At 37.1% G+C, this 26,453-nt stretch overlaps 1 protein-coding gene across 7 annotated transcripts in view; it reads right to left on the bottom strand.

Moving 5' to 3' along the window:
• Nucleotides 1-26,453, bottom strand: part of CEP63 (centrosomal protein 63) — a 62,639-nt gene that overhangs the window by 14,738 nt on the left and 21,448 nt on the right. For all 7 annotated transcript variants that reach the window (XM_007087403.3, XM_007087404.3, XM_042998775.1 and 4 more), the window contains 7 exons: nt 25,406-25,528; nt 20,909-21,022; nt 6,433-6,666; nt 5,855-5,994; nt 4,898-5,035; nt 3,031-3,145; nt 1,971-2,168 (listed from right to left, as the gene is read on the bottom strand). In XM_007087403.3, the coding sequence (XP_007087465.2) occupies nt 1,971-2,168; nt 3,031-3,145; nt 4,898-5,035; nt 5,855-5,994; nt 6,433-6,666; nt 20,909-21,022; nt 25,406-25,528 (1,062 nt within the window). The remainder of the gene's footprint in view (nt 1-1,970; nt 2,169-3,030; nt 3,146-4,897; nt 5,036-5,854; nt 5,995-6,432; nt 6,667-20,908; nt 21,023-25,405; nt 25,529-26,453) is intronic.

Here is a 26,453-nt window from a genome sequence, read left to right on the forward strand (position 1 = left end):
TGCTAACCATCACCTGAACTTCTGGCAAGTTATAATTACTGATCACAGATTACCATACAAACATAATAATAATGAGAACATTTACGAAATATTCCAAGAATTACCAAAATGTAACACAGAAACACGAGCAAATACTGTTGGAAAGATGGCACCAAGACATTTGCTCATCACAGGGCTCAAACCAAAGTGCAAAAAGAGGAGGCATGCCTGTAACCTACCTTCAGTCCTCATTCTCAAGTTGTGTGCTTGGCCATTCCAACTTGAAAAGACTCCTGCCTTCCTTGGTTTCCTGCTTCCTTTGTGAAAACTATCTCATTTCCCTCCTTATCCCCTTCTTTTCTCAGCTCTATTCTAAAACCTTTTTACCCTAAATGAGTAGTTTCCTAAGTTTGGTTCGGTCTCAGCTCTTTATCTCTATGCTTTCTTCCCGTAATTTCTCAGTCTCTCAGGGTGTTTCAAAGGCCAACTCCATGCAGAGATTTCCACAGACAAATGCCTCACCTCGATTTTAATCTTGAACTCCAGCCTTCTGTGGAATCATCTATTAGATATTTCCATATGAAAGTCCAGCTTTTATCTCAAACCAGTTCCCTCCACCAGCTTCCCTATTTTGTGTAACTTTCATACAAATGCAGTATCAGCCCCAATCTGCTCCCATCTTTTATTTCACTAAAAAGCATCACTTTTACTCAATTGCCCGTGTTGCAATCCTGAGTGACATCCTCCCTTAACTCTAACTTGCCCTCTGGGTCCAAGCAACTACAAAGCCCAGTTGATTTTACCAGCCACGTACCTCAGAATTCCTCCATTTCCTTCTACCTTCCCTGCCCACTGCTCAGGCCACCATGTCACTCCTGTATCCATAGTGGTCTCTTTACCTCCTCGCTCACTCTCCATATGACAACCATAGAGACCCTTGACGCCTGCTTACAGCCATTGTCTAGTGGCCTCAAGAGAACACTAAAACCTTTCACAAGCTGGCAGGGCCCTTCAGGAGTTCCTGCTTCCCAGTCCCATCCCTTGTGTACTCTAGTCTGTCAGCGCAGACACATCACACTCTCACCAGATACAAGGGACACAGCCTCTCTACTCTAGTCACTCTCACCTCCCCACTGATCCTCACAGAATGCTTGTTAACCAGCAGACCCTCAGCCCAAAGCAGGAGTCTAATACAAATTTGCTGAATTAAATACTATGGAGAGGCACCTAGGTGGCTCAGTCAGTTAAGTGTCTGACTACTTTTTAAACAATTTTTTTAAGTTTATTTATTTAGTTAGAGAGAGAGAGAGGGCAGGGGAGGGGCAGAGACAGAGAGAGAGAGAGAGAGAGAGAGAGACAGAGGGAGACAAAGAATCCCAAGCAGGCTCCACACTGTCAGCACAGAGCCTGATGCAGAACTTGAACTCATGAACCATAAGATCATGACCTGAGACGAAATCAAGAGTTGGATGCTCAACCAACGGAGCCTCCCAGGTACCCCAAGTGTCCAACTCTTAATATAGGCTCAGGTCATGATCTCACAGGTAGTGGGAACAAGCCCCGAGTCGGGCTCAAGGTTCAATGCTCCCATACTCGTGCTTGGGATTCTCACTTTTCTCTCTCTCTCTCTGCCCCTCCCCCACTCACACTCTTTCTCTCAAGGTAAATAAACATTTTTTTTAAAAAATACTATGCAGGGGGCGCCTGAGTGGCTCAGTTGGTTGAGCGTCCGACTTTGGCTCAGGTCATGATCTCGCTGTCTGTGAGTTTGAGCCCCACGACGGGCTCTGTGCTGATAGCTCAGAGCCTGGAGCCTGTTTCAGATTCTGTGTCTCCCTCTCTCTCTGCCCCTCCCCCACTCATGCTCTGTCTCTTTGTCAATAATAAATAAACATTAAAACATTAAAAAAAAATACTATGGAAATTATCTCTGTACTCAATTCAGTCTTCAGAAACACTTCAAATGAAGAGAGTTTTTGTTCAAGCTTCACCTTATGTTCTACTGCTTTTTCTTCTGCCTTTTGTATCTCTGCTTTGAGTCGCTTTTCCATATCAGAGGAGGAGCTTTTAGTGGAGGCAATAGTGATGTCTCGCTGGTGTAACTCCCGAGTCAGCTGAGAGATTTCCATCTTCATTCCTTCTAATGCAGAACTGTAACTCTGTTCAGCCTGTAGAATCTGTTCTTTCAACTATAAAGAAACAGAAAGGAAAGCATAAAAAATGAAGACAAAGCACATTAGATAGACAGATATGTTAATAGTTAAAATAATAAGGTAATTTTTACCTTACCTCAAGACATGAATTTTTACCTTAAGTCTGCAAAAAATTAGCAATTTACCAAGTTGTATGTCTACACCGAAGGTCTAATGGCTCTACCCATGATAATTTATTAATCGCAAATCAGGGAGAGATGTGTTAGTCAAATGCTGAAAGCCAGTGTCAAAGTCCATGCACACATTATTTAGAGGACAACACCTGTGATTCTCTTTAGTTGCAAAACTAAAAACTTTGTTTATAAGGCTTCCTTGTCCACAGAAGACAATAGAAATGGAAGAGGAAGAAACTAGAAGTAATCTCAAATAAGTAATAAAAAATACGAGTCAACAAACGTAACAGCTAAGGCCCATCAGTGTGGAAACAGTCAGCTCTGATACCTCAACAGCCAGTGAGGGTATTAAAACCACACCACACAGCATGGGAAAATCAGCCATAACCAGCTCCAGTCAGTAAGAAAATATTAAATGTTAGTTCATATAGTATCTTTTAGCAAGGAAAAAAGTGTATAACTTTTAGAAAGCTTTTCATCAAAACACGTTTAAAATAAAGTATAGCATTCAAAAAGGACAGGCTTCAATTATCTCAAAAATATTTCTACGGCATCCCTGAGGATGACGAAGACGTTACCAAAGCACATTCCAGGTGCATAGCTACTCCTGAATATCAAGTGGCTCTTTGTACTGCATTTTTCTCTCATTAAAAATAACTCCGATGACCTCCCAACCCCCAGCTCAGTCTATAAACACAACTTTGCGAACGCAGGCAGATTTTTACCTTCTTAATCTCTGCCCTGTACTCGTTGTTATATACTTCCATCTTCTTCAGTTCTTCATATTTTTCCATTAGTTCTTGGCTCAGCTGTTTACATGTTGCACTCACAGACTCCAAGCTGTGTGCATGACAAAAATATGATCACAGACGTAACACAAAAATCCTGAAACCCACATATTGATTACCTAAAAAATACTCTTCTTTAAACAGTTTCCAACCTGTCACCCTTACTTAAGAATCAATCCCTCACCAGATATGAGAACCTCAGGGCACCACACCTCTGTTATCTCACCACTCATTTCTGCTAAAAACATCCTTCTGCTCCTTTCTCAGGGAATATTTTGTTCAAACTGAATGACATAAATAAACTGTCTAAAAAAGGGTCCCTTTTTCAATTTGCCTTTGATAGAGAAAATATTTTTAAAGGCATTGTTTATTACTGAACACTGGTGTTTGTGTCCATTTATTTCAAGTTTACCTACTTCTAAATGTGGTAGAATGCTTGTTTATTTGGTACTCGTATGTAAGTACAGTGTGTCAAACACTGAGGCAGAGAGAGAAGAATCACAGATACTCTTGTCTTAGCTAGAGATGGGAAAACGGGGGCTTAAAGAGGCTACAGGTCCAAGGTCACACTGCAAGTCAGAAACATGAGGTAAGTCTTTAGAGCCTGTGGGAGCACGGTAAAACATACCTAAAATACTAAAAAGTGCATCGATGGAAAATCTATGATAGGAAGGTAAATTTTAGTTCCAATGTCAAAAAGAATAATAACCTTTATTTTATTCAATCTAAAGTATACACATACACCGCAATAATGATAACCAAGAATATGTTAAGTATTCCAAGGTGCAAAATAAATAAAGCATAAACTATGTGTATGTGTGTGCACACATACATATGTGCACACATGATATTTAATAAGAAAATACTTGGTGGTTTCCAAAAACCAAAGAAATAAAAGTAAACACAAAAAAATGTATTACTTAAAAGGGTAAAATGGCAATATTTTTGTTGTTTTTTTGCCTAAAGGCTAATAGTTTGTACAGTTTAAAATCTTTTACATACAGAAAGTGCTCATGTACAAATGATCATGATTCATGTTTCACACAAAATATGAAACTCTTCCCAGTCACAAAGTTTAGAGGTATGACAAACAAAAACAGTTCACAAGCATGACAACAAAGCAAGCATGGGCATGCTACAGCACAGATCAGGATTCAACCAGCACCCAGGAAACAACCCAAGGGCTCTTCTGAATAGGAGGAAGGAGCGCCACGTGCCCAGGGTGCCTCGCTGAGAGCAGCTCCAGCGAGATGGCCGCTCAACAGTAGAGCCTAACTGAAGGCATTCTACGGGGAGAAACGCAAGATCAAGATCAGTGCGTCAGTACAGACAACTCTTCTGACAGATCTGACTCTGAAGGAGAACAGAGAAATATGGAAACGACTTGACAGGGATACAGGATTCAAGAAGGGTTTCCATTTTCTCCCAACACAGGAAATACTAAGCCTACTTTATACCCATGGGAATGATTGAGCAGAGAGGAAGAGTTTGACGATGTAAAAGAGAGAAGAACAGGACACAAGTGAAGTGGTAGGGGACAGACATGTCATCCATCCACTCATCCACTCTAACAGACTAAGGGCACAGATGCAGGCAGACCGGTAGATTTGGTGGGAGAAAAATCAAGAATCCCTCCTTTTCTTACTTCTGTTTTCTCACTGAAATAAGAAGTTAGCTTATTTGTGAAAACTAGAGAAAAAAACCTTATTTTTTCAATAAGACTGTTATATTAGTTTCTCAATATGATGATCAAAAATCATTTTTAACAACGTGAACATTCTTGAAAGGGTATGTAATTATCTACCTGCCTTCCAAACGAGTCACTTCTGCCTGCAGAAGTTCTTCACTATTGTGGGTGAGATCCAGCTGAGACAGCACGTTGCCCAAGTCCTCCTGCCCTTGCGAGGTGTACCTCCTTTCTGCCTGTGGCTCGTCTGGTGACCTAACGAAGGACACAAGAGGACTGTTCAAGGTTTCTGATCTTTGCAAATAAACAATGCACAATCAGTTCATATTTCTCAACTGTTTTTGGTAATGAAACTCTTTAGAACTCTTCAGCTTGATTCCTGCTTTACAAAAAGAACATTTGGGAGAGTAAAGAAGCAAGAGATGATGCTTCTCAAAGAAGTCGGCAGCAGTTTACTCCTTTCTCAACTGGGATTTGGCCTGCTTTTCAAGGGAAAAAGACAAAAAAAACAAAAATTTGGTTTCCACTTGATACGTTGAGCCAAAGAAACTAAAAAGTTACAGGAAAGTTCTGTAAAGAGTAGAAATGTGTACCAGACTTAAATCAGGAGCATAGTTCCTCTATTACTTTCTATTACAAACCTCATGGCAATAATTCATATATAGAAATGAGTTTTAGGATTTTTTTTAAGAAGGGCTATCTCAATAGCTGGCTTATTAATGATGCTGATAAGCAGCTACAAATCATGACCTATTTTACCAAGAACGGAGGCTTCCCAGGGGACGTGGACTCTAATTCCTTTCACATTTGGAGTTTCACCAAGGCTACAGATTGACCAAGCACTTTCTAACTTTCTAAACATTACAGTCTTTTGGTTAAGGACCCAAACTGGAGGCAGAAAAAAACTAACCACACAAAATTTTATAACACCATAAAAACTTAACTCAGAAATTAAAACTGAATAGGAAAAACCATAATGTGATCAAACACAAAATTATGAATATGCAGTATTAAAACTGGTGCTGAATGCCAAACAACCAAATGGCTACAATTAATATTTAGGACTAAATATACCTCATGGCCTGTACTGTGTGTTGACTGTCAGTTGGCTTTAATTTTGCTTGTAGCTTCTCCTTCTGCATTCTTTCCTCATGGATGAAATTTTCTTGAGACTGAAGAACTGCCTTCAGTTCCCTCTTTTCTTCCTGGAGAATCTGAAAAATGCTCAGGAAAAAAATCAGGTGTTATTACAATTTTTCTATTTCATGAGGAAAGGAAGCCAGGGAGTCAGACTATAACAGGTACCATATTAATAAAGCTATCAATGTCTGATCCGCTGGCAGCAGAGTAAGAAAGAAACCATGGATTCTGGAACCTAGTTCGAGGTTAATTATTTTCTCTTAAAAACATGCATACACACATTTTATTTATTTCTTTTGAGAGATAGTGAGAAAGCATTGAGCAAGGGAGGGACAGAGAGAGGGAGAGAAATAATCCCAAATAGGCTCCACACTGTCAGCATAGAGCCCAAAGCAGAGTTCGAACTCACAAAACTGTGAGATCCTGACCAGGGCTGATACCAAGATTCAGATGCTTAACAGACTGAGCCACCCAGGTGCTCCCCCCGCAATGGAAGTAATTTTAAAACACACCTCTAACAGTTTTTCAGATTCCCTTAATTTTTCTTCCTTTTGCCGCTGCTCTTGTATAACATTCATATTGGTTCCCACTAAGTCATTGATCCTCATGGTGAGGCGCTCTATTTCCAACTCATTGGCACAGATAGTGTCATTGGCCCGTTCCAGCTTACTGCTCAGATGCTGAATTTCCGACTGGCTGGACAGCTCCACAGACTCTAATTTCTGTTTCCGATTGGCAAGCTGAGCCTAGAAACACAGATTACCAATAGATAAAAGTGAAACAATAAAAGAATAATTGATGAATAAGGAAGACTAAAATAAAACCCAGTTGTACTTGCATAAAAACATAAAATAATAGTTCATTTATAATAACCCATTCGTGACCCAAAAAAACAAAAATCTCTCATGATAAAAACTGGGAATAGAGGGGAACCTTCTCAATTTGATAAAGACTATCTACAAAAACTGTACAGCTAACATCATACTTAATAGTGAGAAACTCAAAGCCTTCTCACTAACATCAGATACAAGGCAAGGATATCCCCTCTTACTACTCCTTTTCAACACCAACTGGATATCCTTGCAATAAGGCAAGAAAAGTTAATAAAAGGTATACAGATTGGGGCGGAAGATATAAAGCTGTCTTTGCTCAAGGATAACATGGTCATTTATGTAGAAAATATGAAAGAATAGACAACAACAAAAAACCCCCTGGGAGATTCCTCAAAAAGTTAAAAATACAACTGGCCTACAATCCAGTTATCACACTACTGGATATTCACCCAAAGAATACAAAAATACCAATTCAAAGGGATACATGCACCCCTACGTTTCTAGCAGCATTATTTACAATAGCCAAGATACGGAAGCAACCCAAGTATCCACTGATTGATAAATGGATAAAGAACATGTGGTGTGTACACACACACACACACACACACACACACACACCATGGAATAGTACTCAGCCATAAAAAAGAATGAAATCTTGCCATTTACAATGATGTGGATGCAGCTAGAGAGTATAATGCTAAGAGAAATAAGTCAGTCGGAGAAAGACAAATATCATATAATTTCACTCATATGTGGAATTTAAGAAACAAAACAAATGAGCAAAGGGAAAAAAGAGAGACAAAGCAAGAAACAGACTGTTAATTATAGATAAAAACTGATGGTTAACAGAGGGGAGAAAGATGGGGGATGGCTTAAATATGTGATGGGAATTAAGGAGTGCACTTGTCACGAGGAGCACAAGGTGATACACAGAATTGTTGAATCACTGTGTTCTACACTTGAAACTAATATAACACTGTACGTTAACCAACTGGAATTAAAATAAAAACTTAAAGAAAAAAGAAAAAAAAAACCTTCCTGGAATTAATAAGCAATTATAGCAAGGTTACAGGATAGAAGGTTAATACACAAAAGTCAGTCACTTTTCTACGTACCAACAATGAACATGTGAAATTTAAATTAAAAACACAACATTATTTACATTAACATTTGAAAAAATTAAAGTATGAATATAACAAAATAAGCACAAGATTTGTATAAGGGAAACTACAAAACTCTGATGAATTAAATCAAAGAAGAACTAAATAAACGGGGAGATATTTCATATTCATGGATAGGAGGGCTCAATATTGTCAAGATGTCAGTTCTTCCCAATGTGATCTATGGATTCAACACAATCACAATCAAAATCCAAGCAAATTATTTATGAATATTGACAAACTGATTCCAAAGTTTATATGGAGACGCAAAAGACTCAGACAAGCCAAAACAATATTGAAGAAAAAGAAAAGAGTTGGAGGACTGATGCTACCTGACTTCAAGATTTACTATAAAGTTATGGTTATCAAGAGAGTATAGTACTAGTGAAAAAACAGACAAAAAGTTTAATGGAACAGAATACAGAGTCCAGAAATGGACCCCCATAAATACAGTCCACTGAACTTTGACAAAGGAACAAAGGCAATACAATGGAACAAAGACAGTTTCTTCAATAAATGGTGCTGGGACAACTGGACATCCACAAGCAAAAAAATAAATTTAGACAAGACCTTCTACCTGTCACAAAAATCAACTCAAAATGGATCAAAGATGTGAATGTAAAATGCAAAACTATAAAACTCCTAGGAGATAGCATAGAAGAAAACCTAGATAACTTTGGGTATAGGAATGTTTTTTTAAATACAACACTAAAGATATGAGCCCTGAAAGAAAGAACTGATAAGGTGAACTTGATTAAAACTGAATACTTCCACTCAGTGAAAGACAATATCAAGAGAATGAGAAGACAAGCCATAGACCGGGAGAAATTAGAGTAAGAATTCTTAAAACTTATGAATAAGGAAACAAACAACCCTGTTAAAAAATGGGCCAAAGACCTGAAAAGGCATCTCACCAAAAAAGATATACAGAGGCAAATAAACATATGAAATGGTGATCTACATTAGATGTCATCAGGGAAATGCATATTAATACAATAATTATACATCTACTGGAATGACCAAAATCTGGAACACTGATGATACCAAAATCTGGTGAGGATGTAGAGCACCAGGACCTCTCATACACTGCTGGTATGAATGCAAAATGTTACAGACTTTTTGGAAGGCAACTTAGTGTTTTCTTACAAAATTTAATATACTCTTACCACACAATCCAACAATTGTATTTCTTGGCATCTACCCAAAGAAGCTGAAAACATTGTTTTCACAACAAACTGCACATGTATGTTCACAGCAGTTTTATTTATAAATGCCCAAACTTGGAAGCAACCAAAATGTCCTTCAGTAGATGAGTGGATAAATAAACTTTGGTATATCCAAAGAATAGAATATTATTCAGCACTAAAAACATGAGCTACCAAGACATGAAAAGACATGAAGGAACTTTAAATGCACATTACTAAGTAAAAGAAGCCAGTCTCAAAAGGCTACATACTATATGATTCCAACTATATGACATTCTTGAAAAAGCAGAACTATATAGACAATAAAATCAGTGATTATGGAGATGTGGAGGGAGGGGAGAGATGAATAGGCAGAGCACAGAGGGATTTTTATGGCAGTGAAAATACTCTGTATGCTATTACAATGACGGTATATGTCATTACACATTTGTACAAACCCATAGGCCATACACATCAAGAATAAACCCTGAAGTAAACTATGGACTTTGGGTGACCAGGATGTGTGAATGTAAGTTCATCCTTAGTAACAAATGTAGCATGCTTGTGAGTGATGTTGGTAATGGAGGCGGCGATACAGGAAATCTCTGTACCTCCCTCTTAATGTTGTTGTAAATCTAAAACTGCTTTTAAAAAAATAAAGTCTTGGGGCGCCTGGGGCAGAGGGGAGGCGCTCAGTCGGTTAAACATCCGACTTTGGCTCAGGTCACGATCTCTCAGTCCGTGGGTTTGAGCCCCACATCAGGCTCTGTGCTGACAGCTCAGAGCCTGGAGCTGCTTCAGATTCTGTGTCTCTCTCTATCTCTGCCCCTCCTCCCCTCGCGCTCTGTCTCCATCTCTTTCTCAAAAAATGAATAAACATTAAAAAAAAATTTTTTTTAAATCATTAAAAAAATAAAGTCTTAATAATTATATAATAAATATCTTGAGAAGAAGGGGTAATAAAAAATTGAGAAAGTAAAGGGATTCCTCAGGAGAAGAGATGCTACCCATTTACTGCAAAGACAGCTGCATTATTCTACCCATTGCACAGAAGTTTAACTGCATCTACGAGTCATCATATATGAAAACAGGATTTCTCTCCTCTTTACAACATAGGAAATAGAAACTATAATGCATTATTTTATTTCTTATGGAAGCTCATAAACATTTTTTTAATCACTAAACATCTTAAATTTCCAGATCAAATTCTCCTCTCTCCCCACCCTAGAACATGCTGCATGTAGTTAATTATTCTGTATTTTCAGATACATTACAAACATGCATATTCAGATGATTCAAACTGACCACAAAATGTTTAAATTTGGGGTAGAGGGAACTGGGGAATTTTGTTCCTCGAGGAAAAAGGTGCTGTGCTTGGAGGAGAGAAAGGATTGGTTCTGTCACCAATTTTTAGACATTCCCTGAGCTAAAAGACTTCACTAAACATACTGCACTCAAATTAGTTTCTTCTAGTGATTTATCTACTGAGGTACATACAAATAACGCCACTTTAGTGACTGTCTCACAGACCTGCAGTATAAAGTTCCTGCAGACTTAGGTAATTCCTAGGCTATGTATCCCAGCTATACTAGTTTTTAATTCCCAACTTTCTAGTTTTCACAAGTGTTAACCCTGCATCCAGATAGGTACTTCCTCTACATACCGAAGATGGACATAATGCATCTGTGTAAGTCAAACTTCCCTAATTGTAAGTATTTTTAAAAGGTAAAGGTATCCAATTTTATTTTAAAAATTTAAGCTGATGGGACACTTGGGTAGCTCAGTGGTTAAGTGTCCGACTTCAGCTCAGGTCATGATCTCACAGTTCGTGGGTTCAAGCCCCGCGTCGGGCTCTGTGCTGACAGCTCAGCTCGGAGCTTGGAGCCTGCTTCAGATTCTGTCTCTCCCTCTCTCTCTGCCCCTCCCCCGCTCATGCTCGCTCTCTCTCTCTCTCTCTCTCTCTCTCTCAAAAATAAACATTAAAAAAATGTTTTTTAATTTAAGCTGAAATGTTTCTGAGAAATCAATATGCTACAGATGAAAGATTTTATTGTATACTGTACAGGGCCAAAATCCTATACTGTGGTCACACAAGTACATGCTCAATAATGCTCATAAGCCAGAGAAAGGCTGGAAGGAGAAAGGCAAAGAGACAGACAAATAGTATTTGTGTAAATTATAGATCAAGATTCCAGCATAAAGAACCAAAACCTTTTTCTGCCAGATTCATAAAATAGTGTGAAAGAAGGATATCAAAGAATTTTTAGATCTGTAAAAACAACTGCCAAGCATGCAACAGTTTCCAAACTTTTAAAATACAATATAAACTTTTTTTTTTCCTCAAGGGAAACTCTTCTACAGAATCTTGTGCAGAATAAATAATTGAAGAGACTGGGCCATGAGGGTGAGGAGGAAAGTGAGGGGGCCCAACTTGCTGAGATGGCCGAACCTCCCCAAGCCCATCTTAAACTGCACGGCAGCCCCCGGCCTTGGCAGAACACAGCTAGAAAACCTCTGCCCAAATGGCCTCTCAGGATGAAAGAATTCATAATTGCAAAACACTAACACTGTCTTTTTAACACTGCAATAGCTATTTAATACTATTTAGTTCAAATCTGAGTTCTTAAACTCAAGGCTGGAGTCACAATTTAACTAAGTTATATTTTAACCAGTGAGTCTAGATCTGATACTTAAAAACTCACCAATTTCTTAGTTGTAAGGAATCAAGGACCCACCTTCTTTTGTTGATTCACTATTTCAGTCACACACAAGTACAGTGTTTAAGCACAGTAAGAAGTACCTAATCATTCCAGTACAAAGTCTCAATTTTCATTAACTAGAGTTAACACACTTGGCCTGTGCAGTCCAATATGGCAGTCACCAGTCATGTGTGGCCACTGAGCACCTGGACTGTAGTCTGAAAGGAGACGTACACAAACCGTAAACTACATCCTGGATTTCAAAGACTCAGTCAACAAAAAAAATGTAAATGCTTCAATGATATTTTTTGGTATGCTGACTTAAATATATGAATTTCACCTCTTTCTGTTCACTTTTTAAATGTGACTGCCAAGAAAATCTGAAGTTACAGATGTAATTCTCATTACATTTCCACTGAACAGAACTACACTAGAATATCTCAAAAATACCTCTTCCAATACTAACAGTCAGAAGCAATCATATAAATCACTTCTAAAGTAATGACTATTTCTCTCAAATATCTAGAGTTAGAGGTATCTGAAGGCGATATATTTCTGAACTGTTTTTTTTTTTTTTGCACTAACCACTGCCATTAAGTTTTTGAACTAGAATCCAGAACTTCCTCTTATTAATCTAACATGTGGCATCCTAACTATTCTATTGGAATGAGTGAGATTATTTCAACAACAGAGCTCACAGCAGAGGTGTTCAAGGTAAAGAAACAATTAAAAAGACCATTTCTGTCAGGGAGATGGAAATAAAAGCCAATGGTGTGCAGCTGAAGTGCAAGAGTAAGGAAGGGGCTAGGAACCAGGGTTGCAGTCAAATCCTTCGCTGGGTTGAGGTCTATAATCCTGGTGCTTCAAGGGTGTGGCTCTCCCAGACCGCCAAGATTCCTGAGAACAGTGTCATGTGAAACAAGGGCCTTTTATTTTCCAAAGGATCCCAGTATGAAGCTATGGCCACGGCGGGATCCATCTTCACCAACCTCCCCATCAGTGTCAACTCCAAATGTGTCAGCGCAGCCACAGCCTTGCAGCATTTCCACCAAGTAGCAGCTTGACGAGCCCATTAAGAGAACCGCTTCCAGTAACACCTTCTTATCACTGTCGTGTCTATGTCACCACAAACTTTAAAACAGTAGGTCTGAGCCAATTTAATTAACTCGGATAATTCTCCCTAGACAACGGATTAACATTTGAGTTAGGATCATCTTTTCTTTGTAAGTTGTGAGAGAAATATGATGCTTTAAAAAATATTACATTTATACTCACACATACATAATTGAAAAGTGGATTTAGAACTGACTCGTACAATATCATACAGCTCATCTAAATATTTCAAAAGGAAAACATATATATTTAATGCAGCCTCTATTTTTCTCACATACCATTTATGGGCTAAATATTTTATACTCTGTGCTGGTTTAATATTTTAATTTTTTTAATGTTATTAATGTTCTCTAAGATTTCCCTTAATATCTCCTTTCAACACTTGTATATGGGCAAGAGAGAAAGCAGCCGGTGATTGCTTGCCTTCCACACAGAAATAACCTTATGTTTCAGTGACTAAATGGATCCTTTCCTATGCAAATGTAACCATCATTCTATCACTGTATCTAATGTCATGTTGTTTAGCAACTGTATTTTTTAATATTTGATAGAACATCACCCTCTTTTTAAAAAATGTTGCCTAGTACCATTCATTTATTTTTCCACATCAATTTTAGATTCGTTCTGTCAAGTTCTCAAAATCTAACAGTCAATAAATTATGTGGATAACCATTTAGAAAAAAAAAAGATTAGCGTATCAAATACCATGTCACAAAATAATTTTCAGATCAAATATATAAAAAAGAAATTATAAAGCAGAAGAAATCTTGGCTTAGATAAGGCTTTATAGTATGACATCAAAGACAGAAACCCTAAAGAAAAAATTAATAGAACTAAGCAATTCTAAGTAATTGTTTATGAAACAACTGTATTTCCAAAAAAAACTATTAGGCAAAAATTAAGGTCAAATAGGAAAATATCCACAATTGCAACAAAACGGCTAAGGGCTAATAATATAGGTAATGTATGAAGAGCTATTTCAAAATAGTAAAATATAAATATACTAAAAGAAAAATGGGCAGAGGACATAAAACATTTATAAAAACTGGAAATGCCTGCAAGTACATGAAAAAATGCTCACCCTAATTCATAATTAAAGAAATGCAAATTAAAAACAAATAATCAGATACCATATTTTTTCCCCTATAAGATTGGCAAAGACAAGTCTAGAAGTAGGGGAAATTAAAAGAAATAATAGTGCCCAACATTGGTAAAGTGTGAGAAAATGGACAATCTCAAACACTGCTGGTGAAAGTCTGTATCAACAAAACTTTTGAGAGTACTTTGCCAATATATATTAAAATCTTTAAGACAACTACACGGATGCAGCAATTTCACTTCTAGGGCCATTTCTTAAGAATATAAATGGACATATTCTCCTAGATGTTTATATAAAGACATTCAACCAAGCACTATTTACAAGAGTGAAAAAGTAAAAACACTACATGCTCTATAATTAGGGATTGGTTACGTAAATTATGGTACACTTAATAGTAGACTGGACTCCTTTGCAATCATTATTACTATACATTTGTTGATTTGTCATATTTAAAAAGGAAAATCTTGGGGCGCCTGGGTGGCTCAGTCGGTTAAGCGGCCGACTTCGGCTCAGGTCATGATCTCACGGTCCGTGAGTTCAAGCCCCGCGTCGGGCTCTGTGCTGACACCTCAGAGCCTGGAGCCTGTTTCAGATTCTGTGTCTCCCTCTCTCTGACCCTCCCCCGTTCATGCTCTGTCTCAAAAATAAATAAACGTTAAAAAAATTTTTTAAAAAAATAAAAAATAAAAAGGAAAATCTTAAGCGTGAAAGTTAAATAAAATATTGTATTATAAAATGCTTAGTGCACCTACATAATAAGGAAAAGATTAAATGACATAAAGAGAGAACTGACAGTAATATAATAAATAGTAGATGACTTTAACACCCTACCTGAATGAATAGACTAGCCAGACAGAAAACCAGTAAGTAAACACTGGCTTTAAAGGACACATTAGACCAGATGGATTTAACAGACATAAACGAAACATGTCATCCAAAAACTGCAAAATACACTCTTCTCAAGTGTACATGGAACATTCTCCAGGACAGACCACATGTCAAACCACAAAACAAACCACAATAAATTCAATAAGATTGAAATCATACGAAGCATCTTTTCTGACCCCAATAACATGAAAATAGAAATTGACTGCAAGAAGAAAATTGGAAAAAACACAAACACCTGGAGACTAAACAACACGCTATAAACAACTAATAGGTCAACAACAACAACAACAACAAAATTGAAAGAAAAAAATACCTTGAAACAAATGAAAATGGAAACAATGTATCAAAAGTAGTTTTAAGAGGGAAGTTCTTAAAGATAGAGGCCTATGTCAAGAAACAAAAATCTCAAATGAACAATCTAACTTTACACATAAAGGAACTAGGAAAAGAAGAACAAAGCCTAAAGTTAGTAGAAGGAAGAAATAATAAAGGTCAGAGGAAATAAATTAAATAGAGACTTAAATAAAACAGTAAATAGCAATGAAACTAAAAACTGGTTCTTTGAAAAGATAAATAAAACTGATAAACCTCCAGCCATATTCATAAGAAAAAAAACAAAAGAGAGAGAAGGACAAATAAATAAAAGAGTTACAAATGACACCACAGAAAATACAAAGGATCATAAAAGGATACCACAAACAATTACATGCCAACAAACTGGAAAACTTTGAATGGATAAATTCCTAGAAACACACAACCTTCCAAGACTAAGTCACACATAAATAGAAAATCTGGATAGACCAACTACAAGTAGTGAAATTGAACCAGTAATTTTAAAACTCCCAAAATACAAAAGTCCAAAACTAGACGGCTTTATAGGTGAATTCTACAAAACATTTAAACAAGAGTTAGTATCTACCCTTCTCAAATTATTCCAAAATACTGAAGAGTAAGGAATGCTTCCAAATTCATTTTATGAGGCCAGCATTAATTACCCTAATATCAAAACCAAAGACACCACAAAAAAAGAGAAATTTACAAGTCAACATCCCTGATGAACCCAGATGCAAAAATCCTCAATAGAATATTAGCAAACTGAATTCAACAATACATTAAAAGGATCATATATCATGATCAAATGGGATTTATTCCAGGAACATAAGGATGGTTCAATATCCGCAAACCAATCAATGTGAGACACCACAAAATGAAAGATAAAAATCACAGGATCATCTCAATAGTCGCAGAAAAAGCATTTGATAATTCAATATCCATTATGATAAAAACTCCTAATAAAGTGGATATACAGGAAACATATCTCAACATAATAAAGGGCATAAATGACAAATCCACAGCTAACCTACTTACTCAATAGTAAAAAGCTGAAAGCTTTTCCTCTAAGATCAGGAGTAAGACAAGGATGCCCACTCTCACCACTTTTATTCAACATAGTGTTAGAAGTCCTAGCCACAGTGACTAGTCAAGAAAAAGAAATAAAAGGCCATCAAAATTGGAAAGGAAAAAGTAAAACTGTCACAATTTGCAGATAGCATGACACTACATAAAGAAAGCCCTAAAGACTACAGAAAAAACTGCTAGAACTAATAAATGAATTCTGTAAAGCTGTAGGATACAAAATTAACATACTAACATAGTAGTGTATTTGTGCACACTAATAATGAGCTATCAGAAAAATGCCACTGCAAAAATAATTGCAATTACAATTGCATCAAAAAGAATAAAACACCTAAGAATAAATTTAATCAATAAGGTGAAAGATCTGTACACTGAAAACCGTAAGACATTGATGAAAGAAACTGAAAACAACATAAATAGAAAGATATATTCCATGCTCATAAATTAAAAGAATTAAAATGTCTATACTACCCAAAGCAATCTATAAATTCAATGCAATCCCCATCAAAATATCAATGGCATTTTTCACAGAACTATAACAAAGAATCGTAATATTTCTATGGAACTACAAAAAATGCCAAGTAGCCAAAGCAATCTTAAGAAAGAAGAACAAAGCAGGACGTATCATGCCCCCTAATTTCAAACTATACTACAAAGCTATAGTAACTAATGCAGTAAGATACCAGTATGAAAACAGACACATATATCAATGGAACAGAATAGAAACCAGAAGCAAACCCATGCTTATATGGTCAATTAATCTATGACAAAGGAGACAAGAACATACAAAGGGGAAAAACAGTCTCTTCAATAAATGATGGGAAAACTAGACAGCTACGTGCACAAGAATGAAACTGGACCACTATCTTACACTTCATACAAAAATTCAAAATAGATTAAAGACTTGTACATAAAAAGTGAAACCATAAAACTCCTCGAAGAAAACACAGGCAGTAAGCTCTGACATCAGTCTTAGCAATATTTTTTTGGACCAGTCTCCTGTGGCAAGGGCAACAAAAGCTAAAATATACAAATGGAATTACATCAAGCTAAAAACATTTTCCACAATAAAAGAAACCATAAACAAAACAAATAGGCAATCTGCTGAATGGGAGAAGATACTTGCAAGTCATACATATGATAAGGAGTTAAAATCCAAAATATATAAATAACTTACACAACTTAATATCAAAAAACCAAACCTGATTTTAAAATGGGCAGAGGAAAATAAAATAAAATAAAATAAAATAAAATAAAATAAAATAAAATAAAAACGAATAGTCATTTTTCCAAAGACATACAGATGGCCAACAGGCACATGAAAAGATGCTACACATCACTTATCATCAGAGAAATGCAAATCAAAATCATAATGAAGTATCACATTACACCTGTCAGAGTGGCTAGTATCAAAAAGACAAGTATTACTGAGTGGAGAAAAGGGAGACATTATACAATGCTGGTGGGAATATAAATTGGTGCAGCCACTACAGAAAAATGTCTGAGGGCTCCTCAACAAATTAAAAATAGAATTGCCATGTGATCCAGTAATTCCACTCCTGGGTCTTTAGCTGAAGAAAACAAAAATATCAACTCAAAGAGATGTATGTACCCTTATGTTCACTGCAGCACTGCTTGTAACAGCCAAGACATAGAAACAACCTAAGTGTCCATTAATAGATAAACAGGTAAAGAAGATGTGGGGTGTGTGCATATATATTCATATTCTATTATAATGGAATATTACTGCCATAAAAAAAATGAAATCTTGCCACTGTGACAACATGAATGGACCTAGAGGCCATTATGCTAAGTGAAATAAGTCAGACAGAAAGACAAAAACTGTATGATTTCACTTATATGTGGAATCTAAAAACCAAGGATACATATTCCCACACACACATAACGTTTTCCTACTAAAGGTACATGACTGCAGTATATAACTGCAGATAAGCATAGTAAAAGTTGGAAGAAATTTATACCAACATGTAAATCATGGTAACTAACTCTCTAAAGGACAGAATTATGGGTTATTTTATTTACTTCTCATGTCATCCACATTTTCTCATTTTTCTAAAATGAACATGTATTATGTAACTTTAATAGCTGACCAGAAGAAAGAACCTGAACAAATAAATGACTCAAAGATTGAGAAGTTACTATGAACTCCACTTTTAAATGTTAAAAAATGGATAAGAAAAAAGTCTACATCAAGAGTTTTTAAAAACTTGGGGAAGTGTAGATGTGATATCCATTTATCCAATCACCCAGATTTTCTGCCTTTATTATTCAATGGTGATTCACATATCGCCAAAATGTAATGTGTCAACCTTGACTGGATTCCAATTCAAACATCCAACTGTAAAAAGACGTAACTTCAGACAACTGGGGAAGTCCGAACAGAGTAAGCATTAAATTATGTTAATAGATCATTTATTCTGTTAATGTAGTACTAGTATATCATAATTTTTTAAAGTCCTTATCTGTGGGGAAATATGACAATTTCTGTAATTTGCTTTGCAATATTCCAGCCAAAGATAAAAAAGTGGAGAAGGATGAAATAAGACTAGCAAAATGAGCTGTTGTTCAATGGGTACAGAGCCTAGTTTTGCAAGTGAGAAAAGTTTTAGAGACCTGTTACACAACTCTACGCATATAGTTAACATTACTATACCATACCCTTTAAAATCATTAACATGGTAAATTTTAAAGTGTTTTCTACCACAATTAAAAAAAAAAAAGACTGGCAAAATGATGGTAACCATCTAATGTTGGGTAACAACTATACAGAAATTCATTTAAAAGTTTTTTTCTTTTTTTTTAATGACGCTCACACAGCACTGCCACATACTGAATCACATGAAGATTTAATTTTGTTTAGTTTGCTAAGGAAGAAAGAGAAATATATTATCAATAACATTTTTTGAGTTAAGCAGGCAGAGTATCAGAAGAATAATTCAAACACCCTCAGTAGGGAAAACAAGTGCTGGCTTTTTAAAGGCTGCTTCTTCTAGCCTAGCTGAATTATGGTAAATAAAAATCTCACTTTTACCAACAATGAGGTTTAATTATGCAGAGTAATCACAATAGTAATTTGAAAAAAGGATTTGCAATCAATAGTAAGCACACTCCACAGATGAGTAATTGAGAACTAAAAAGTAGGATGTGATTCCTTTTTTTTTTTTTTTTTTTCCAACCTGAAGGTTACAATTAGAATATAATAGGGGCACCTGGGTGGCTCAGTCGGTTAAATGTCCAACTTCAGCTCAGGTCATGATCTCGCAGTTTGTGGGTTCGAGCCCTGTGTCAGGCTCTGTGCTGCCAGCTCGGAGCCTGGAGCCTCTTCTGATTCTGTGTCTCCCTATCTCTCTGCTCCTCCCCTGGAGGAGCTCTGTCTCCCTCAAAAATAAATAAACATTAAAAAAAAAAAGAATTTAACAATATCTTATAACTATTTATGTTTGCACAGTGCTTTAGCATTCAGGTAAAAAAAAAAAACTCTGGTCTAGACATCCAGGATTTTATTGGCCCACTCTGACAGCATAGCTTGCTGCAGTGTAGTAAATAATTTTCCTCCTTGAGGATGCTGGAGGCCCCTTGTGCCACCTGACCAGAGTTACTCACAGCACAGCATTCATGGTACTTTATCAGCCAGCTGTTATTTCAGGGGAATGATTAAAAGCCAAAACATTACTGAGACTTAAAGCAGAAAATAATGCAGACTTTTTTTTAAATATATTTTTTTAAGGTTTTCCTTCAGCTCTTATAATTTCTCCAGTAATTCCCTTATTCTGTAAGACGGAGATAACTACCAACCTTGACAGATTATCAAATGAAAGAGATAACACAGAACAATATATTCCAGATAACTGCTTCTAGAAGAAGCACTGAGACTGTGTCTGGCACACAATGAATGGTCACAAATATTTACTCCCCTCTATGTTCATTTCCTTTTATGTTCTTGGTTTTTAATTGGAAAAGCATACAAAATGAGTGTATTCTAAGAAGCAATATCCCCAAATTAGGTAGCAATTTTTTAGTTCTGCTTAAGCCACCAGTTCATTTAAAAAAAGGTTTTTACTACAGTTCTAAAAAGTATCTGTCACCACAAAGATACTTCTGGTTAGTATGCACATCAGTGCAGTATGAATCTCTTAGTATCTGTATGCAAACAGCAGCCGATCTGAGGCTCCCTGGCGGAGGCATCTCAGCCAAGGTACCCCAGCTATCAGAAACAGAGCGAGACACAGAAGTGGAGCCAAGGCAAGAGCCAGAAACAGCCAAACACTAAAGAAATGGAAAAGAAAACAGAGAAAGAACAGAGGTAGAGAGAGGGAGAAGGGGAAGGACAGAGGGGGAGAAAAAGGGAAGACCAAGATTAGGAGAATGACGTGAACGTGAGCATGTAGTGATCAGGAGAACCAGACAGCCACAGAGTGAGAGGGCAAGAGAACACAAGGGAGGGAGGGAGCAGGCAAAGGAGCACGTGGCACAAAGACGTGAGCAGATATGAGAGAGCACCCGTGTACTGCGTTCAGCTAGTGCCAATGTCATCAAGACTTCTCCGCCTCTTTTTTTAAAATGGCTTAAACCTACCTGAATTATCTCTGATTGTTCTGCCAAAGCCTTCCTCTGTGCTTCCAGAGAAGATACCTGTTGCTGATAAATCAGGCGTTGCTTCTCCCAGTCCAGTGATTTCTGACGAAATTCCTGAAGAGGCAATTAAGATACTTAACTTCTAAGTGCTTCTCCTTACTGTCATGCTTCCCAGATTCATTCTTACTTTAATTTTTCCCCTCGTTCCTGGGTATACACACACCTTACTCCCCAGCAGGAGCTCCATTACTCACTTAGCTGATAGAACTGGAGAGCAACACTAAATTCCTGACATACTGAGCCTCTGGAGATCTGTCTCTCTAAATTTAACACCCTAATGGTGAAGAGTATGAAGCACAGATGCTGAATACTGGGTCCACGATGGTTTTCACAGATTTGCTGCCACCTAAAGGTTGTTATCATTTTTTGTGATGTTCTTCAGAAAACTGATCTGAAGAGAACTAAAATTTCAAAATATGATTATGAGGAGATCCTGCTACCAATTCTTGATATCCAAACACAGAAATTGAACAGATCAAATAAATTTTCAGGTAAGTCCCTCCGTAGCCCAATTCTTCTCAGTATCTGAAATTCAGGAACCAAATAGATTCCTAAAGCAGAATACCCTTTGATATCCAGATTTTTACCATCTCAACAGAACAACTGCAAGAACTTGAATAACAATGGGAGATCTGTACTAAATTTTAACAGGTATTTGTAACCCAAAGTGGAACAGTCAAAATTAATGATGGGTCACTACAAGTTGCATGAGCAACAAAGAAGATGAGCCCGATATTTATGAAAATATGATTATGAAAATATGATTTATGATCATATAAAATATGAAATTATGAGTTATGAAAATCAAAGGGATTTCTATCACTGTTCTCTAGGACCCTCAACTCCAGAAGTCTCATGCTAACTTGGGGGTAATCACAGTTAACCAGCTTTCTGATAATCATTCATTCATTCATTCATTCATTCTCCTATATATGCCAGGGGCTATTTTAGGGATTGGGGATACAACAGTTAACAAAAACAAACAAAATCCTAGCCCCATTCAATTGGCAATAGACAACACATTCACTGTATAATACATTACATGATAATACCTATTTTAGAGAAGATGGAGCACACAGTGCCCAGAGTTGGGAGTTGCAATTTTAAAAAAAGGATGGCCAGACTGAGTAACATTTAAATTCCCAGGGAGATAGGGATGAAGTCATACTATTCTGGGAAGATGGAAAGGCAAGTACAAAGGTTGAACTGGTAGAAATGTCCTGGTATGTTTAAGGGCAAGCAATGAGGTATGGCTTGAATGGAGTAAAAGGAAAAGTAGGTAGAGAAAGGTCAGTTAACAAGGAGCAAGATTGTGTAGGTGATCAGGATCACTTCAGCTTTTGAGAGAAGCTACTAGAAGGTTTTTTGTAGAGGAGAGGACATGATTTGACATAATTACAACAGAATCATTCTGGCTGCTGTGTGGAGAAAAGAGAAGCCGAGGGTGACTCCAAGGTTTTAGGCTTGAAAAGTTGAGGAATGGAGTTGCCATTAACTAAAACAGGAATGGTGTTGGTAGATGGGGAAGAGAAAACCAGTATGAAGTGTGACACAGCTTTAGATATCAAGGTGGAGATGTGAAACAGCTGAAACAGGCAGTTGGAAAAATTATTCTGTAGCAAAAAGGACAGGTCAAGGCTGGATATATATAAGTGGGAATTATCAACATATATACAGTGCTAAAAACTACAAGACTGGATGATATCACCAAGGGAGGGAGCATGGATAGAAAAAAGAAGAGGTCCAATGACACTACCCTAGGGTATTCCAAAGGTAAAAGGCTGGGGATCAAAAGAGATTGAGAGGACTGGTTAACAAGGTAGGAGAAAGCCCAGGAAAGTATGGCTGTTCTCTAAGTCAAATCAAGGAACTATTTTCAGGTACAAGTCATTGGTGACCTCCAAGTAAATAGCTTCTGCAGAGTTGAGGGGGCAAAAGCCTAATTGAGTGGGTGCAAGAAAAATGGACAATGAGGAATTGGAGACCAGTACAGATGCCTAAAGTAGTTTAGTTATAAAACAAAGGAAAATGGGTGCCTGGGTGGCTCAGTCAAGCATCCGACTTCAGCTCAGGTCATGCATGATTTCAAAAGTTCGAGCCCCACGTTGGGCTCTGTGCTTCAGATTCTGTGTCTCCCTCTGTCTCTGCCCCTACCCTGCTTGCCCTCTCTCTCAAAAACAAATAAACATTTTTAAAAAATGAAGAAAAAAATGGGGCAGCATCCAGAGAAAGAGAGGTCAAAAGAGGATTTAAGAGGGGAGAAATCTGGATGGTGGTGGAAATATCCAGTATGAAAGAAGGGAGGATGCAGAAGAGAGAAGAATCGCTGGAGCCATGTCTTGGGTAAGGATCGGGGAGAGTACGGGCAGTTCCACCAGCAAGAAGGCAAAGTATATGGGCACAGATGCAAATAGGTGGGAAGATATAGTGTCAGAAGTCTGTGAAAATCTCTTCTTATTGCTTCTATTTTCTCAATGAAATGGAAAGCAAGATCATCACCCAAATATAAGAATGTGGAAAAAAGTGTCGAAATTTGAGAAAAGAGAAAGTATGAAATAGTCATTATGGAAAGTAGCAGAGTGAAGGGAAATATAGTATGTTTCTGGGTAGCATTAGGACTTATTTGAGGAAGTGACCATGAATTTAAAATGAGGCCAGTCAGCATAATTATGTTTTTCTCCAGCCACGGTCTACCACACATGGCAAGTAGAGACTGGGCAGAAAGCTGGATTTAACTAGAGTTATGGTTTTGCCAAGCACATATGATGAAGTAAGAGAGGGACACAGGAGCTGAAGGGGAATATAAGGAATGTTACCATGGAATTGAAGCTGGGTAATGACTGACACATGAAGGCATGAGATAGTGAAAAGGTGGCAGAATTCAATCACTTGGGGATGGGATCAAGTGACTATTGAGAGTCAAGGGACTAGAGGAAGTGAGCTAAAAAGAGAAGGATGGTAGTCAAAGAATGAAATGCTTAAAAATGTGATTCCAGGAGGGTTGCAAGTTTGGTCATGACGACACCTAAGGAACAGTAGCGGGAATGGGTGGATGAGATAAGGAGGAGATCAATATGCCCATGGAGGAAAGAACAACAAGGAATTCAAAGACCAGAGTCATATAAGTATCATCCTTGTAGATACTGAAATCTTTAAGAATTATGGTAAGTGTATTGTTGGAGACAGTGACAGTGTCCTGGAAGCTGAAACCTCTAAGGGAAATAACCCAAGGATCAGAAGATGACGACTTTGGTTGTATGTATATTGGTAGGGGATACAGGCTGAAGACATGAAGATCAAAGATGGGGTCTTAAGGTAGAAAAGAGAATGGCCAAGAAGTGGCAATGAGGAACAAGAGGAAGATGAGGAGTCTGGGGAGAAAACCTCAGGTATTGCTGAAGATGCCTGGAAAGGAAGCAGTATCTGCATAGTCCTCTGAGTTTAGGCTCTTCAAATGTATAAAAATATTATGATGTAAAAGAACACTAACTATAGAAATTACAATTCTAAATAGTAATAATGGTATTTGTGGGTGACAGATGCTCTGAGAAAATTGTAACTAATCATAGAGAGATGTTGAACAATACTTCTCAAATTACAAACACCCAGGGGAGCTAGATAAAATGCAGATTCCTAGGCCCCACATCATACTACTGGAGCAGAATCTCTGACAGCCTAAAGAGGACTCTGGTGATTCTTGGTACACTGGAGGACCAATGGCATAGACAGAGGAGGGGAGAGGCAGATACCAGGGAAAAGAGTGACAGCCTCATGCTGTTTCTTCCTTCACTCTTGGCAGTGTTAACTCACCACCTCCCTTAGGTCCTCTGGGAATCAACATACACAATAACCAGAGTTACTCTGCCTTAATAAAAAGAAAGTTAGCAAAGAAGGGAGTAAATGGCTTACTACATCTAAATGGGAACTGAAGATAAGCAATCTGATATGCACAGTACTCTGTACAAAAAGCCAAGTACTTTCAACATTTACTAACCCCTATTCTATTAGGTGGTAAATAAGACAAGGACACTGCCCATGGAGGACTGGTAATGACTGGTGGTCAATGTTTCTCAATATTGGCATTTTGGGGACAGTAACCCTTCCTGTGTAGTGTGGCCCTGGGCATGTTTAGAATCCCTAGTCCCTGTCCCCTAAACACCAGTTTCACTCCCAGTCATTTGGACAACCAAAGTAATGTGTCCGTACATTTCCAAATGCCCTCAAAGGGTGGTAGTGCCCCACTGGAAACTACTGATAGGTAATAACCCCATTAACCACAGGAGACCAGGTGATGACAGGATGTACCTCTGAAATAGCTCCACGCCAGTCCTGGAGACGGCAGAAAACCAGGTTCAGAACTAGTACCATTTCTAGAAAGAGCACCTTCCTACAGGAAGTCTGCCAACCACTATGAAGAAATTATTACCATGAACATACCTCTATTTTTCCAGTTAACCTCTCAATTTCAGATCGATCTTCCCTGTGATTTTTGGTGTTTCCTCTGAAGTCCCTCATATGCTTTTTCTGTAGTCTTTCATAGCTTCTTTTCAGTCTGCCTAACTGTAGACACAGTTATTTCTAGACTTAAAATTTAAGAATTTGTAAACAGTCATGGTGGAACAAATTGGTATTATGAAAGCAAGAGCAGTGCTAAACAGGACTATTGAAAATAGACTGAGCGTGTTAGATTTGCAAATTAAATACAAAGATTCAAACTTGCATATAAAAAATAAACACTAGAACAGAAAGATATTGCATCAAAGAAAAAAATCAAGGGAAAAATATTTTTTAAACAAAACTTTAATTTTTATTACAATAGCCTTGCACTTAAGGACCCCATAAACCACACCCATGATAAAAGCAGTAAATAAAAATTCTTTTTTCTTTTCTCTAGACCTGTGGTTCTTGAGTCATTCTCCTGTGGAACACTGATATTCAGTAAGCAGGAGAGGAATGCTTTGGAATTAAATAAAAATAAAAGCAGGTTGTTGTTGTTTTTTCCTAATCTGGAGAATAACATTGAGTTGCTACAATTTTTACTTTTGTTATTTATCCCAAAATGCTTTTGAAAACTTTGGATTCTTCATTATTTAAAATCTAGCTGATTTAACTCAACATTCAGTTAATTAGCAACATTGAGTTGCTACAATTTTTATTTTTCTTATTTATCCCAAAATGTTTTTGAAAACTTTGGATTCTCCATTATTTAAAATCTAGCTGATTTAACTCAAACATTAAATTTTTTTACATAAGTTCTTGGTATCAATATTTTATAGTATTATACAAAAACGGCTTTATTTCTTTCAAGTACTCAACTGAGAAACACATTTTAGAATCCCTGTTTAGATAGCATCAAACATATAATTAGACAAGACTCTATGCCTGAATTTAAAAACAAAGAAATAAATTTCTAACCCTATACCTCCCAGAGAATATATACACTTCTCATTTTGGGAAGTCCAAACAGGCCTGTTAACAAAATTCT

Source organism: Panthera tigris, chromosome C2 (genome assembly GCF_018350195.1).
Source record: "Panthera tigris isolate Pti1 chromosome C2, P.tigris_Pti1_mat1.1, whole genome shotgun sequence".
In the NCBI taxonomy this organism is placed as follows: domain Eukaryota; kingdom Metazoa; phylum Chordata; class Mammalia; order Carnivora; family Felidae; genus Panthera; species Panthera tigris.